At 58.8% G+C, this 16,143-nt stretch overlaps 2 protein-coding genes across 4 annotated transcripts in view; both read left to right on the top strand.

Annotated features, from left to right (window-relative positions):
* BRD4 (bromodomain containing 4) overlaps positions 1–9,283 on the top strand; it is an 82,585-nt gene extending 73,302 nt beyond the window's left edge. The window contains exons 12-20 of one of the 2 annotated variants that reach the window (XM_046671510.1): positions 1,945–1,997; positions 2,124–2,484; positions 3,035–3,625; positions 6,109–6,221; positions 6,321–6,483; positions 6,615–6,745; positions 6,901–7,106; positions 7,191–7,431; positions 7,739–9,283. In XM_046671510.1, the coding sequence (XP_046527466.1) occupies positions 1,945–1,997; positions 2,124–2,484; positions 3,035–3,625; positions 6,109–6,221; positions 6,321–6,483; positions 6,615–6,745; positions 6,901–7,106; positions 7,191–7,431; positions 7,739–7,807 (1,928 nt within the window). In that variant the 3' untranslated portion in view covers positions 7,808–9,283. The remainder of the gene's footprint in view (positions 1–1,944; positions 1,998–2,123; positions 2,485–3,034; positions 3,626–6,108; positions 6,222–6,320; positions 6,484–6,614; positions 6,746–6,900; positions 7,107–7,190; positions 7,432–7,738) is intronic. The other variant, XM_046671511.1, reaches the window with a different exon arrangement.
* A 2,414-nt stretch (positions 9,284–11,697) lies between these two features.
* EPHX3 (epoxide hydrolase 3) lies at positions 11,698–15,672 on the top strand. Of its 2 annotated transcripts, XM_046672492.1 has the most exons (8): positions 11,698–11,763; positions 12,485–12,860; positions 13,029–13,114; positions 13,329–13,486; positions 13,582–13,710; positions 14,607–14,710; positions 14,801–14,937; positions 15,028–15,672. In XM_046672492.1, exons 2-8 carry the CDS (start codon positions 12,618–12,620, stop codon positions 15,251–15,253), a joined length of 1,083 nt encoding a protein of 360 aa, XP_046528448.1. In that variant the 5' UTR covers positions 11,698–11,763; positions 12,485–12,617; the 3' UTR covers positions 15,254–15,672. The 2 variants fall into 2 exon arrangements, with proteins under 2 accessions (XP_046528448.1, XP_046528447.1); XM_046672491.1 differs by lacking the exon at positions 11,698–11,763 and having other exon boundaries at positions 12,381–12,860.
* The last annotated feature ends 471 nt before the right edge of the window (positions 15,673–16,143 follow it).

Genomic DNA, 16,143 nt, shown 5'->3' with positions numbered 1-16,143 from the left:
CAGCCTTCTTCCCATGACACAGTGTCTTCTGGTCAGACTTTGCCCACCAGCCCCCAGCTTCACCAGCAACTACCACCACCAGCACCACCAGGCCCCCAAAGGCATGCCCAGCATGTGAGCAGCTGCCCCCGCCTCCCTCAAGCCACAGTTCTTGGTGCTGGAATCCATGCTGGGAGAGGAGCTCAACCTGGGGGGACGCCCCAGCCTTTCTCCCACTCCCTTGGGTCAATGGCCTCTGCGTTGTTCCCGTCAGCACATGCAGGGTCCCTTTGACCATCTTGGCCCTCAGCCTCCCTAGTCCAGTGCTCCTCCCCCACCCACAGCTGCCAGCTGCCCCATGGGCCTGATCCTACAGATCACCCAAACTATCCCCTTTGTATGTCTCACTGCAGAGTCCCTCTCACTAGGTTTTGTATTGGACCCAGAGTCCTGAGCCCTGTATCCTGGCATCTGTAGTGTCCAAGTTTGGGAGTGGACCTATGGTTCTCATGTCCCAGGTGTCCCCCGTTCCTGCCATTTGTATGAGGACGTGTGTCTGTAGCTGCTGAGGTTTGTGTTGCTGTCTTGTCTCTTACATGGAGTGATGAGCTCTCACAGGGCATGAGGTCCCTTTTCATCCCACTTTGGTGGCGCGCTGCACCCTGAGGCTGTGTACCTCACAAGTGCTTAGCACCGCCCTCCATGAAACAGCTGTGAGCCGAGGTAGCCCTGCTTTGGGCAACACACGTGTCCTCCGACGCCAGCCGCAGAGAGCTGGCATCCTGGCAAGGATCTCCAGGTGTGCCAGGCAAAGCCATGAGATGCCTCTCTGACAGGAATCCAAAAGGCCCCGTGGGCCCCACCTCCCACCTGGTGGTTGGAGACTTGATCGTTTCCTAGCCCACAAGTGCTAGCCAGTCCTCCTCTCCTTCTCTGGGGTTTGCACCCATGGTGTTTGACGAGGGTCATGCGGCTGGCAAAAGCTCCTTAGCATAAATCTCTGGAGTGGGGCTGAGGGGGCATGCTGGCTCTTATGTGCTTCTTGCAGAGGCAGGCACACTCCAGACGTGTCCACACAGCAGCAACAACAAGCTTTTGGCCCCTGAGGAACCAGGACCCATACTGACTTCTCCCTGCAGCACACTGTGTCCCAACACAGGGACTTCGCTGAGGCCGGTCTTCCGTGAGGAAAGGGAAGCTGGCAGGCAACTTCCTCCTCTGCTGGCCATGGCATTGAGCGCCTTGCCGTGTTGCTCCTGCTCGTCCTGAGGAGGGTGGCCAGCTAGCCTGCTGCTTTCCTTCCTTCCCTCCCTCCCCTAAATTGCTCACTCTGTGGCCTTCCCACTTGTCATTACTGTCCTTACTTGTCCCCTGGCTCTGTGGCCAGAACTTGACCCAAGCTGGCACCCTTGGTCTCTCACCCCGGCTCGCACATTTCTGCTTCCCCCAGGAGGATGAGGAGTGAGCCTCAGAGGGCATGCAGTTGGAGCCACCATGTGGCTGCTTTTTGGCTGTGTGACTGGGGGCAAGTCCCTTAACTTCTTGGAGCCTCACTGTCAAATGGACTTGATCATTTCGAGCATGACAGTTGTTCCAAGACAAAGCAGGTTGGGGTGCAGACCCTCAGGTCCCCATAGTGGCCTCTGACCAGCAAGTAGGAGGAGACATTGGGCAAGGTCTCTCTAGCTCGGCTCCCAGTGCACCGGTGTCACCCTGATGGACTTGGGGTTGCAGGGTGGCTTTTCAGGCATGGTCCCCACTAAGAAAAGCAGCTGGCAGATGAGTAGGTGTTCCCATACGTCTTTCCCTCTGCCGTGACTAACTCACATCACGGTCAGAACCTGGCCGCCCTCTCACTGTCAGTGGCCCTTCTGAACTCATCCTGTGTTTTCTCCTTGCGTTGCATCCAAGGCCAATGCACAGTCTTCTCCCCAGAGCCTCACCACCTTCTCTTTTCCTCTGCAGAGATGGCTCAGAAGACAAAAAAGAAGGGGCATCCCGGGAGGGAGCAGAAGAAGGTATGTGGTTTCAGGGGAGTCCCCCATCAGGTGAGCAGTGGCCACCTGCCTTTGTGGGCCCTGGGGTGACCCTAGGTCTGGCCTGACTGGGTTCTGTCTGCCTGATGTCAACCTGTCTGTCCACAGCACCATCACCACCACCATCAGCAGATGCAGCAGGCCCCGGCCCCCGTTCCCCAGCAGCCCTTGCCGCCGCCTCAGCAGCCCCCACCGCCTCCGCCTCCACAGCAGCAGCAGCAGCCGCCACCCCCGCCCGCCATGCCACAGCAGGCAGCCCCCACGATGAAGTCCTCACCTCCACCCTTCATTGCTGCCCAGGTGCCTGTCCTGGAGCCCCAGCTCCCAGGCAGCGTCTTTGACCCCATCGGCCACTTCTCCCAGCCCATCCTGCACCTGCCGCAGCCCGACCTGCCCCCACACCTGCCCCCACCACCTGAGCACAGCACTCCGCCTCATCTCAACCAGCACTCGGTGGTCTCTCCTCCAGGTGAGCTGGGGCTGAGCACTCTGGGCAGCCCTTGGAAGCCCACCTCAGTTGTTTTTAGCGGGGGGGGTCAGTGGCTTTTCAGGGCTAAGGTGCCCTAGGACAGGCTTTGCAGAGAGTTAGTGCTTTGATGCAGAAGATCCTCGGTTCTTCTGCTGGGCTAGTCATTATGTGAGATGAAAATAGGTGCGACTCCTCTGCAGAGCCCAGTCTGGGATGGGGGATGTTGGGGGGGGACACACTCATCCCAGAGAGGACATATCTGGGGGATTCAGGGAAGACCTGTTGTGAGACCAGAAGGGCCAGTGTGAAAATGGGAGCAGCTAGAGGAGAGGGAGGGAAGTGGGGGCGCAGAGGCCAGGGCAGGATGATGCTGGCTAGTGGCCCGATCCAGTAGACCTCCTTGGAAACCGTCGTTTTTCTGGAGTTCATGGGAAGCCGAGGAGGGAAAGGTTGCTGGGTGGAGGGAGACTGGTAGGTCAGGGTGGAGCAGAAAGGCCAGGCTGGGGCCGTGGGGCCAAGAGCCTCACTGCCACGCTGTGTGTCCTTCCAGCTTTGCACAATGCGCTGCCCCAGCAGCCCTCACGGCCCAGCAACCGAGCCGCAGCCCTGCCCCCCAAGCCTGCCCGGCCCCCGGCTGTGTCTCCTGCCCTGTCCCAGCCGCCCCTGCTCCCACAGCCCCCCATGGCTCAGCCCCCCCAAGTGCTGCTGCAGGAGGATGAAGAGCCACCTGCCCCGCCCCTTACCTCCATGCAGATGCAGCTCTACCTGCAGCAGCTGCAGAAGGTGCAGCCCCCCACACCGCTACTCCCTTCCGTGAAGGTGCAGTCTCAGCCCCCGCCCCCCCTGCCGCCCCCACCCCACCCCTCTGTACAGCAGCAGCTACAGCAGCAGCAGCCGCCACCACCACCACCCCAGCCGCAGCCGCCACCCCCTCCACAGCACCAGCCCCCGCCGCGACCCGTGCACATGCAGCCCATGCAGTTCCCCACCCACATCCAGCAGCCCCCACCCCCCGCGGGCCAGCAGCCCCCCCATCCACCCCCGGGCCAGCAGCCACCCCCGCCGCAGCCAGCCAAGCCTCAGCAAGTCATCCAGCACCACCCGTCACCCCGACACCACAAGTCAGACCCCTACTCAACCGGTAAGTGCCCCTCACACCCCACCCCCCACCCCCCCAGGCTCTGGAGCTGCTGGGGTTGGGCCCAGAGTTTTGTTCTCTAACAGTCAGACGGTTCAGCAAGCGCTTCAGGCTGAGACGGCTCAGAGCCGAGCCTTGAAGCCTGTGGGTTGATGGGAGAGAGGTGACTGAAAGGGGACGTTAGTGCTTCATGCAGTCTTTATCAGGCATTTGTCTTGTTTGCAAGCTGAGATGACCGAGGAGAAGGCCCCTGCCGGCCCTTCTCTTGGAACTCAGTCAAGAGTGTTAGAATGAATCATGATCCTGCTAGGTGGGGAAGCCAGGAGCCCAGGGGAGGCACCCAATCCACCTCTGGGAGTCAGGGCAGGCTTCCTGGAGGAGGTGATCAGACGATGAGCAGGAGCTAGTTTAACAAACAGGGTAGTGAGGTCCAGGCAGAGCCAGGGACAGGTCTGGGAACTTTCAGGAATAGGTGCTTTGCTCTTGGCATCATGAGGCCCACATGGTAGAGCCAGGACCATGTTGAGGAGAATGGGGCTGAAGCTCAAAGGCAGCTTGGGGCCCGTCCTGGGGCCACTGCCCGTCTCCTGCTCCCGTCTCCAGGCTGACCCTGGCTGCCCTTCTTCCCTCAACAGCATGGTCAGACTGTGCCCTCACCCTTCCTGGGTGCTTGTTTCCCACATGTCTGTGACCAAAACATCCTGACTGACCCTGGTAGGGCAACATTCTACTCGATCCCTCATGGTGTAGTGATGCACGAGGGTCAGGGTTGAGGTTCCTGGACTTGGCACTGTAGGCTGTGCAGCCTGCTTGGGGTGGCCACAGATGCCACCTGCAAACTGAACATCAAGGCCTTGACTTTAGGCCCTGGCTGTTCTCAACCCAGCAAAAGCTACCAAGGGCTAAGGGGATTGCTGCAAGCCCTGAGCTGAGAACAGCTGGCTGCCGTCCCTGGGAAAGACTGACGCTGATCCCAGCAGCTGTGCATGTTCCCGTCCCTGGGCAAAGCCAGGCTTTTCCTTGGGGGGTGCTGATGGGCAGGTGATGAGATGCCTTCAGGAGAGCCAGCAGTCGGGGCTGGCCAGGTCCCCTCTGGCCACCTGTGCTGCGAGTGCCCCAACCCACCTCCCCCTGAGCCTCCTGTGGCCTGGTATGGGTCACAGGGAGCCATGTGGGTTGGAGTCCAGCTGGGGGCTTTGGGCCAAAGGCTAAGTTGTCCGAGTCCCAAGGAAGCTCAGCGAGCATCCCTGAGCACCTGGCCAGCTTTCAGGCACTGCTCCTGAGGTGCTGGATGAAGCCACCAGCAGGCAGCAAATCCTACAGTTCATAGGCCTGAGAGCCTGCCATTGCCCAGATCTTCCTCAGAGAGCCACCCCAGACCAGAGGTGATTGCAGTCTTGTGCCTACACATCACTGGCAGGTCTCACTTGGGGCCACCCAGTACCAAGGCTGGGGGCCAAGGTGCAGAGATAGGCTGGTCTTTGCCGCCATGTTGTCTCCAGTCAGATTTGCTGTGTTCTGGGTGAGGAGTCCTGGCTCTAGGCAGGGGCGTTGTGGGTCACTCCGGGCTCAAGGAAATGGTCATCTCTGGCCACGGGGTCCACAAAGGGCCCAAGGGTTTGTGTGCTCTTGGACGGCAGCTGGAAGCAGCCTGGAGGAAGTTGGTGGGAGGTCTGGCCCACGGAGCCCAGGTCAGGTTGTTGAGCACAAGGCGCGAGGCAGAACCAGGAGCAAAGGTGCTGTGGGGAGGCAGCTTTCTTTTGTGGATAAGTGCTGCTTCTCCCATATGAGCCCGCCAAGATGCGGCAGGTTGAAGCAGGAGGGTGCCTCATGCTGCTGCCTGGGCCTGAGGGGCCTTTCTTGGGGCCAAGAGTGGGGCTTTCTGGGCTCCTGCCCTGTGCTGGGTGGTTGGACCCTGTGGCTGCCTGGGTCTTCCCAGCCTTTGGTTGGATGAAGGTGGGTCGGCTAGCCCACTTCCTGTGGGAGCCGTGAGCCCGGGACCTGTTGTACCAGCTCCACTGTGGTGCAGACTAGTTCCGGGCTTTCCCCTTGTGTGGCTCCTAGGCCCCCTCGAGTTGTGTGGGAAGGGCCCTTGCACCAGGCTCTAGGCCTGAAGCAGCTGTCCAGTAAGGCAGGCCGAGGCTTCCTGCCCTGTGGGCTTTTTGACATCCCCTGTATTTAAGCAGGTCATACTGTATGACTGTCTGCTGAGCTTTTAAAAGTGCTTAGGCCGAGACCCCACCTGGGACCAAACGTGCCAGGATCTGTACCTCTGAAAGCTTCCTGGTGATTCTGCCCCGCAGGGGCGCCACATGACAGGAGCGAGCCTATGGTCCCACAGAGCCCTGCTGCACCCTGAGCTCACGGCCTGGCATGCTGCAGCTCAGCTGCTGTGGGGCTCCCCTCGGGTTTGGGGCCGTGACCGGGCCCGAGGCCAACAGCCTACACACTAGTCCTGTTGACACGTTCCTTGTCCCCTCTCCTAGGTCACCTCCGTGAAGCCCCCTCCCCGCTTATGATACATTCCCCCCAGATGCCACAGTTCCAGAGCCTGACCCACCAGTCGCCGCCCCAGCAAAATGTCCAGCCTAAGAAGCAGGTAAAGGGCAGGGCTGGGCCACAGCCTCCAGGGCCGGGCATGGGCTAGGCCCAGGGCCGCCCACCCACCTCACCGGCCACCATACCTATGCCATCCCAGGAGCTGCGCGCGGCATCTGTGGTCCAGCCCCAGCCCCTGGTGGTGGTGAAGGATGAGAAGATCCACTCGCCCATCATCCGCAGTGAGACCTTCAGCCCCTCGCTGCGGCCGGAGCCCCCCAAGCACCCGGAGAGCATCAAGGCCCCAGTCCACCTGCCCCAACGTGAGTGTCCTCTTCGCCCCTAGCCGGGCTGAGGCACCCAGGCTTGCACTGAACATGAACCTTCCATGGGCCAGTCTGCCATGCCCCGCCGGGGTGGGGAGGCCTAGGCCCACGGGCTGTTTGTGTTTCAGGGCCCGAGATGAAGCCCGTGGACGTTGGGAGGCCAGTGATCCGGCCCCCTGAGCAGAATGCACCCCCACCAGGGGCCCCTGACAAGGACAAACAGAAACAGGAGCCGAAGACGCCAGTTGCACCCAAAAAGGTAGAGACAGCAGGCCCCCAAGTGTCCCTCATGCCCACCCCAGGGAGGTGCCAGAGGCGGGTCTTCCCTCCTACGCCCTCAGGCTTTAGGTTTCTCAGGAGGAGTCCAGACACAGCAGGGCCCCTCACCCGCCCTGTGGTGTCTCTGCCTCACAGGACCTAAAAATCAAGAACATGGGTTCCTGGGCTAGCCTGGTGCAGAAGCATCCCACCACCCCGTCCTCCACAGCCAAGTCGTCGAGTGACAGCTTTGAGCAGTTCCGCCGCGCCGCTAGAGAGAAGGAGGAGCGCGAGAAGGCCCTGAAGGCGCAGGCCGAGCATGCAGAGAAGGAGAAGGAGCGGCTGCGGCAGGAGCGCATGAGGTGGGTGCAGGCTCTGGGCGGGGGCACGGCGGCTCCTGGGGATTGCACCGGCCCCCAGACCGACCTGAAGCCCTGCTTGCTCAGGAGCCGAGAGGATGAGGATGCCCTGGAGCAGGCTCGGCGAGCCCACGAAGAGGCGCGCCGTCGCCAGGAGCAGCAGCAGCAGCGGCAGGAGCAGCAGCAGCAGCAGCAGCAACAACAGGCAGCTGCTGTGGCCGCCGCCGCCGCTGCCCCCCAGGCCCAGAGCTCCCAGCCCCAGTCCATGCTGGACCAGCAGAGGGAGTTGGCCCGAAAGCGGGAGCAGGAGCGAAGACGCCGGGAAGCAGTGAGTGGGGGGACTCTGGTGGAGCCCACTAACCAGGGGTCCACTCCTGGAGGAGCGGGACTGGGGACCCTGAACCCAGAGAGGGGTGGGGGCGGTCACTTTCTGAGAGGCGGGTGCTTGGGGCAGGGCTTCTGCTTGTCTGCACAATGCTGGCCTCTGGGCCTAGTGCCGGGAGGTTCCAGGGTGTGGGCCCTGAGTTAAGGCCCGATGCTGGAGATGAGGGGGACGTGTGGGGAGATTTGGGAGCCAAAGCAAGGGCTGGGCACCGAGTCTCACTCCCTGCCTCCCTCCCTCCTCTCCCCTCCAGATGGCAGCTACCATTGACATGAATTTCCAGAGTGATCTATTGTCAATATTTGAAGAAAATCTTTTCTGAGAGCACCTAGGTGACTTCTGACTTTGATTTTCTGGCAAAACGTTGACTCTCCATAGTGTTAGGGGCGGCAGTGGAGGCGGTAGCAGTGGCACAGGGGTGTCGCTGGGCCTGGCCCTCCTGCATGCTACACCCGGGCAGGTCTGATGGGCAGCTGAGGATCGCAGAGCCTGTCTGCCTTACAGCCAGCCGGACGCCCCACCACCCCTCACAGGACGTCAGCTCAGAGCACGCCTCAACACAAGCAAGTGCCGGCCAGACCCAAGCCCCACATCCCCGTGTGTGGGGCAGAGGCTCTTCTCTCCGCCAAATGTCTACACAGTATACACAGGACATCGTTGCTGCCGCCACCGTGACTGGTTTTCTGTCCCTGAGAACATCACGTTTGTGACGTCCTGCCGCCAGGAGTCCTTGCCCACACCCCAGCCACCGCCACCCACTCCCAGGCGACCAGGGCAGGCCTACGTGAGCTGGAGGCAGGCAAGGGCGCTGGCCCACCCCCTTGCTGGCACTGACTTTGCCTTGAACAGACCCCCCCCCCCCCACCCTCCCCCCACAAGCCTTTAATCGAGAGCCGCTCTCTGTAAGTGTTCGCTTGTGCAAAAGGGAATAGTGCCGTGGAGGTGTGTGTGTGTCCATGGCAATCCAGGGCATGGTGACTGTCACACATGCGTGTGTGGGCCAGCCTCGCCCGGCGAGTGAGGCCACCAACCAAAGTCAGTTCCTTCCCACCTGTGTTTCTGGGTTTTTTTTCTATATATATATTTTTTGTTGGATTCTATTTTATTTTTAATTCTCTCTTCTCCTCCAGACACAATGGCACTGCTTATCTCCAAAATGGTGTGATCGTCTCCTCATTGAGCGGCGGCTGCCACCGCGCTGTGGGTAGTGTGTGACCGTGGCTGTACTGTGTAGTGAAACATAGTTGGCATATGTTTGTTTGAAGTTTGTTGGTGACTCCACCAAACTGGTATAAAAAAAAAAACCCACAAAAAAACAACACAAAACACACAAAACACAAAAAAACTGCCTATATTTTACTCATTTTCAAACTTTATTAGTCTATTTTTAATTATAAAACCAGAAAAATGAGTTTTCTTTTCCCTTTTTTCCCTCTTATTCGTTGGCTGCTTCTTTGTTTGTTTTTTAACGTCAAATCTGTTTGAGTTGTTTTTTTACCAGGAAAGGAAGGGCCAGGGCACAAGGCAGGCGCCAGGGCCCAAGGCCACAGGCTGAGGCAGAAGCTCCCTGCCCAGCGCCCAGCCCAACCAGCCAGCTGCCCTTTCCCCCACTGTTTTTTTAATTTTATAATTGGAGACCTTGGTGAGGTTACGCGTGCCATGAGAACCCACTCTACACCACGACGCTGGTGCCTCGGTGTTGGCCAAACTCTGGAGTCACTGACTGGTTTGACTTTCATACGGTGAATATGCATTTGGTCTGTACTGATCATGGAATAAACACATCTCTCTTTTTTAATGCTGGTGTCTCCCTGACATTTCTTTGTGAACCACCTGTTGCCTAGGCTAGGCCCAGGGGCACCTCAGACCCCAGACCCCTTCTGTACAAGAACTACCACCAGGGGCCACCGAGCCCTCTCCCGAGGCCTGACCCTGCTGTCCCTGAGCAGGAGCTGCCACTCCAACCCGAAGCTGTGACAGAGAGCCCAGGTACCCGTTCTTCCTGTGGACCGTGGCCTCCTAGGCGGGTAATGTGCTCCAGCAGAACCTGGCCATACTCCAGGCAGTATTCTTCCCCTTCTCCCTCCTCCATCCTGGTCCCCCTCTCACCAGAGGACTTGGGTCCCACCTTGCCTGCCTCTAACTACTTTCATTTAAGCTCAGGGTTAACCAGATATTCTTAGATAAGTGTACATCCCCCCAAATAGGATCCTCACTCCGCACGCACGCACACCTTCCTGCCCAAGAGAGCCTGCCAGGTTGCTGCCCTGCCTGTGTTTTGTGCCCACTAGTATGCCACAGGCCAGGGTGGCACCCAGGAGCGGCCCCTAGGATATAAGATGAAAGTTTATCTTGTATATGTATGCAGAGACACAAACTGATCGAAACATTTCTAGCACTGTTATTAAACCCACATCCCCCTTTCTTCTTCAACCAGAAAGGCCCTGTATTGTCTTGTGTTTGGGATCTGCCCAACCTCCTAGTGAGGGTGTAGTTCAGGCATCCAGCCTGAGGTCCCCCACTGCCCCTTGTCCTCCACAGGCACTTCCTCATATACCACTGTGCTGGTTCCAGTGTGACTTGATATTTTGGTTCTTTGAGGTTTTTTCCATCTTGTCCCATCTCCCTCGTTTTTGTTTCGTGTTTTGTTCAGGAACTTTCCCAGGCCAGGTCCGAGTGTTTTGCTGGAGAAATAGTTTTGTCTGCACCTTCCTTCTAAAGATTTAACTCTGCCTTGGCCCTCTCCACACCTCCCTGATGGGTGTTTCTCTAACTGGGTTGTAATTAGAACTTGGATCTATTATTTAATTTCTCTGGCCATTTCCCAGTCCCTCCCACAGTACTAGACATCTTAGTCTTATACACGAGTAAGAGGTGTGTACAAGCCCCCACTGTACTGTATGCACGGATCGCTTGGCCAATAATTATGTCAGTGAATCTGAGACTTGTATTAAACACTTTAGACATTTGTAGAAGGGAATTCGTAGACTTTTCACTTATATACTAAAGGTTTTTTTTTTTTTGTGCAGTTCTCATTGCAAAAATAAACATTTGTACTGAATATAAAATTACCATCCTGTGACTACCAGTGTCTTTTTGTTTCACGGTAGAACTGGGGTGGGGATTGGGGGGGGGGGGGGGGATGTGGGAGGCAGTGTTGTGTAGCAGAGGAAGAAGGGAGGTCCCCAGACACCCACCAGCCATGCACCCAGATTAGAAGGCTCAGGAAGGGATGCCAGGATCATCAAATGGTCAGAGAACTGATTTGATGGAAAGTGTAAAAGAAACCAAAGCTATGACACAGGCTAATCACGCAAGACAAGAAAGCGAGGTAATCAGTGCAGGGAGAACAAGTGTTTGTACAATACAAGCAGTGTAATCATGGACGTTTACTCGACTCCGAGATGCATTGTTAACTGAGGCAGAACCACGGAAACCACTGTTCCCCTTTAAGCAGCAACCCACGGACGTAATTATGGTCCCAAGACAGTATAATAATTAGCAGTCTTGACAATACAAAGGTAAGGTTTAACAGTAGAGGTGGAAGAGGGTGGGAAGTGACGAAAACGAAGAGATGAGTGGAGTATTTAAGAGGAACCAAGAGAAAAACTAAAAATGGAAACAGCACATCCAGTTGTGGTGACTTGGGTGAGTCGAGGGATAACGCCCGGAATAGGTAGTCAGGAAACAGCCACATAAGCACGTTTAGAGAGACTGAGGTAACCCGCCAGAAGAAAGGTAAAAGCGTTCCGTTGGCAGTCTCCAGTGGAAGGAGAGGTAGAATTCAAATTGCTGCTTTTCTGCCTAAATCCTGGGGTGCTGTTTAGTCAGCTGTCTGGCCTGAGGCAGTTTCAGGCTGGGGTCTGTAACAGGGATGTGATAGTAGTACCTACATCTCCGGAGCTTATAAGGGTTAAATGATGAGTGACCCTGAAATGGTCAGGATCTTGGGGGAGTGTTGCAAAACAGGAGGTGGAAGCAGCTGCCCTGCCAGGACTCTCGCCTGGTCCTGCCCGGTTCCTCTTTCTTTCGGCCGGCGGCCCGGCGCTGCTCCGACCCCTGCCGGGCCTGTCTTTCAGGAGTCAGAGGCTGCCCTGGAGGAGCTCGGCCTCCGCGCCTGCCGATTGGCTCCGGGCGGACCCGTCTCCCGCATGTCAATAACCCCGGCGTCCAATTACAGCTGTGCAGGGGCGGGCCGGCGGACGCGCCAGGCCAACGCGAGGCTGGCGAGGGGTCGAGGCCGCTGGAGCCTTCCGTTGGAACCGGGACCGGGTGAAGGTACCGCTAGGTCTTTCGGAGCCAAGCTGAGGGGAGAGTCCTGCGCTCCAGGGCGGGGAGCTCCCAGGGGGCGGTGGCAGGGGCTCTGAGGCCTCCTGAGGGTGCGGCGACCGTCCGCGGCTCCCTCCCCATCCTAGCCAGGCTGCTGCCAGTCCCTCTCCTTCCGCTTCCGGGCCCGCCGCCCCGCCATATTAGGTTCCGGCCCAGCCCACCTCTCATTGGCCCAGCCCCCGGGCCTGCTCCGCCCAGCGCTCGGCCCCGCCTCCTGTAGGCTCCGCCCTCGCCACGCCCCCAGCCCTCCACGCTCCGAGGCCCAGGCAGATCCACCTTTCCGGCTCGGAGGCCGCACCCACTCTGCATGGCCCCGCCCCCACTCAGGCCCCGGCCCTCTCCCCACGGCGCCTCCTCGCTACTGTGCAAGCAGGACTCGATGCCCTCTAGACCTGAGACCCCACCACCTGCTGCGGGGCCTCCTAGACCCCGCCCCTTCTTAAGCCCTGCCCGAGCCCTCCTGGGCCCCGCCCACAACTCCGGCCCCTTGCACCCTTCTCCCAAAGCCCCTTTCCAGCCGCCGAAGCCTGGTCCTGGCCGGCCCCGCCCCGCGCCCCGGCCCTGCTCCCTGTCGCCGTCGCCCCCGAGTTTTGCCTGGCAGTTAGGTGAGTCGTGCGCGGTGGCGGCTTCAGTCTGAGTCGCCCGCCTCTTCTCTCGGCGCGTTCGGCAGGCCCGGCGGCACGGAGCGGCCCCAGGCCCAAGGCGGTGGGCTCCCCGGCCCGGGTCCCGCCTCTCCGCCGCAGCCCGCGCCCCCCGCCCAGATCCCCGACGGCGGCGCCACAGTCGGCCCGGGTCGCGGCGACATGCCCGAGCTGGTAGTGACGGCGCTGCTGGCGCCGTCGCGCCTCACTCTGAAGCTGCTGCGCGCCTTCATGTGGAGCCTCGTGTTCTCGGCGGCGCTGGTGGCCGCCGCCGGCTACGGCTGCATCGCGCTCGCGCACGTGCTGTGCCGGCCCCGGCGCGGCTGCTGCGGGCGCCCCCGGCGCGCCCCGCCCGCCTGCCTGAGCGACCCCGCGCTGGGCGAGCACTGCTTCCTGACCCTCAGGGTGAGCACGCGGGGGCGCTCTCTGGGCCTGGGAGGCGGGACCTGTGGGCCGGGCGCGGGGAGCAGAGAGCAAATGTTTGAATCCAAACCGGGGTCGGCACACAGCTGGGAGTTCAAGCCTACGGAGGAGGGGTTCCCTCACTCTCAGACTGTGCCCTCCCTCCCCCAGAGCTCTGGCCTGCGCCTGCACTATGTCTCCGCTGGACGCGGCAACGGGCCCCTCATGCTGTTTCTGCACGGCTTCCCGGAGACCTGGTATGTCTGAGACCCAGGGGCCCCGAAGGGATGGAACAAAGAGGTGTCCATGTTGACACCGCCCTGGATTCCAGGCCAGGTGACCTCACACTCAGCCGGGAATTCCCCATCCTCCCTTCTGGGAAGTCCAGGGCGGGAAGGTGGAGTCACAGAAGGCCCCTGCTGGGGTGCAGGTGCACCTTGATGCAATCTCCATCCCGTGCCCACCCGACAGGTTCTCCTGGCGCTACCAGCTGCGGGAGTTCCAGGGCCGCTTCCACGTGGTGGCTGTGGATCTTCGGGGATACGGCTCTTCAGATGCACCAAGGGATGTGGACTGTTACACCATCGACCTGCTAATGGCTGATATCCAGGATGTCATTCTGGGCCTGGGTGGGGATGCTCCCCCATCTCTGCCCTGGCCTCCCCCACCCCTACCCCACCTCTGCCTGGCATCGCCCTTACTCCAGTTCCTCTGACTCCCCCAGGTTACTCCAAGTGCATCCTCGTGGCCCACGACTGGGGTGCACTCCTAGCCTGGAATTTCTCCATCTACTACCCATCCTTGGTTGAACGGCTGGTAGTGGTCAGTGCTGCCCCTATGTCTGTGTACCAAGGTGTGTTGGGGTGCCTGGCACTGTGTGGGATGTGCCTGTGTGAAGGGCCGTGTGTCCGTGCCTACACTTCTCCGTCTACCAGTCAACACTGCAGGGGCTGGGGGCGCAGCAATGGACCTAGGTCCCTTCCCCTGTGGCATTCCCAATCTACAATCAATGACAGTATGCTTAGGAGTAACCCACGTTTTTTGAACACTTCCGGGTAACAATTGCCGTGACAAGGAGCCTGCATACAGTAACCTACACAAGCCTCCTGGGCTTTCGAAAATGTTATCATCCACATGGTCCAGTTGGGGAAACTGAGGAGAGAGAGGCTTTCTTCTGGCAGGGAAGACATAGATAACTAAGCAACCACAATAGCATGAGACACTATCTCTGGCTATGCGGTGTCAATCATGTCACCTGATTTCAATTCCCGGCACTGTGGTCATAGCTCCATGCTTGCTCACTTGCTCTCTTTTTTGCTGTGGTTTCTTGTCTGTCTCCATCTCTAGACTGTCAGCTCCCTTGAAGGGAGTTTTGTCTTTCTCATTCACTGCTGTCTCCAGGGTCTAGAACAGGGCCTGGCACACAGTAGGTGCTCAATAAGTGTTTGTTGAATGAAGCAGGGGAAATGCATCCGGGCCTGAACAGGGAAAGCACACCAGCGGTGTGGGGGTTCCTGGGAGCTATAGGGAGAGACCCCCATTCTCTGGGTACAGTGATCACTCAGCACAGAAGGAAACTGGTGCCTGGGTCTGGCAAGTGGTTTTGAGCGTCCTCACAGGCTCAGGCAGGCACGGGTGACATTCTTGAGTGTTGACACACCTGTGTGCCTGACCTGGATGTGCGTAGGGGTGCAGGGGTGTGGAGCCACGCCAGGCCCAGGCCTCACGCCTGCCTTCCCCTCTCCCCAGACTACTCTATGCACCACATTGGCCAGTTCTTCCGTTCCAACTACATGTTCCTGTTCCAGCTTCCCTGGCTGCCCGAGAAGTTGCTGTCCATGTCTGACTTCCAGGTGCAGTAGGGTGAAGGCCCCAGGGGTGGGTGGAGGGTAGCAAATTTGGAGTGGGTTGGGAATGAAGCCAGAGTCCTGCTGTGTGCCCAGATCCTGAAGACCACCCTCACCCACCACAAGAGGGGCATCCCACACTTGACCCCCAGCGAGCTTGAGGCCTTCCTTTATGACTTCTCACAGCCCGGTGGCCTCATTGGGCCCCTCAACTACTACCGAAACCTCTTCAGGTGAGACCAGACCCAGGGCAGAAGATCAGGAGAGTTGTGGGGGCAGGGGCCGGGGGCAGCCATCTTTCTGCCTGTCTGTCTTGACCACAGGAACTTCCCCCTGGAGCCCCAGGAACTGGCCACTCCCACACTGCTGCTGTGGGGGGAGAAGGACCCCTACTTGGAGCAGGGGCTGGTGGGTGCCATCAGCAGCCGCTTTGTGCCAGGCCGGCTGGAGGCCCACATCTTGCCAGGCACAGGGCACTGGATCCCACAGAGCCACCCCAAGGAAATGCACCAGTACATGTGGGCCTTCTTGCAAGACCTGCTGGACTAGTGGCCCTCGCTCACTGGCCCGCGTGCACCTAGAAGTCCATATGACGTACATACACAGATGCACTCCTGGATCGCGCATCTCTGGGTGCCCTCAGGCACGCCAACCCATATGCTCACACATAGGTGTATGTGTGCCCGTGTGAGCAAGCACTTTGACCCCAGGGAACCAGGTATGCCTCTCCTCCTCAGAGCTAGATGCCTAGTGTCCTACCCCTCCCTCCCAGGGGTACCACTTTTCTTGCCAGAGTTGGCTGCCAGAGCTGCACAAACCATAAAGTCTGACCTTCCCGTCCCCAGCTTCCATGCCCAGTCTGGGTCTTCAGCTAAATGCTGCTCTGTCCAATGTGGTACTGATAGCCACATCGGGCTACTCCACTTTAAATGCACATTAATTAAAATTAAATAACAATTAAAAGTGCAGTTCCTTAGTTACACTAGCCATATTTCAAGGGTTCACTTTGCCACATCAACATAAAAACTTGTATCAGAGGGGCCGGCCTGGTGTGGCACAGTGGTTAAATTCACAGACTCTGCTTCAGTGGACCGGGGTTTGCAGGTTCAGATCCCAGGTGTGGACCTACACACTCCTCATCAAGCCATGCTGTGGCAGCGTCCCACCTACAAAATGGAGGAAGATTGTCACAGATATTAACTCAGCAACAATCTTCTTCAAGCAAAAGGAGGAAGATTGGCAACAGATGTTAGCTCAGGGCCAATCTTCCTCACCAAAAAAGAAAAAAAAGTTCTGTTGGACAGTGCTGATGAGGTTATTCCTAGAGAAGAGTGCCTCCCTGCCTGGCCCCTGATCACCTTGCCAAGGGAAAACCCTCATGAGCAGTCAAGTGGACGTCCAGACTCCTCTCCAGCCAGGCCCTGGGCAGCTCCCACGAT

Source organism: Equus quagga, chromosome 9 (assembly GCF_021613505.1).
Source record: "Equus quagga isolate Etosha38 chromosome 9, UCLA_HA_Equagga_1.0, whole genome shotgun sequence".
In the NCBI taxonomy this organism is placed as follows: domain Eukaryota; kingdom Metazoa; phylum Chordata; class Mammalia; order Perissodactyla; family Equidae; genus Equus; species Equus quagga.
This window is presented reverse-complemented; position numbering and strand designations above follow the sequence as displayed.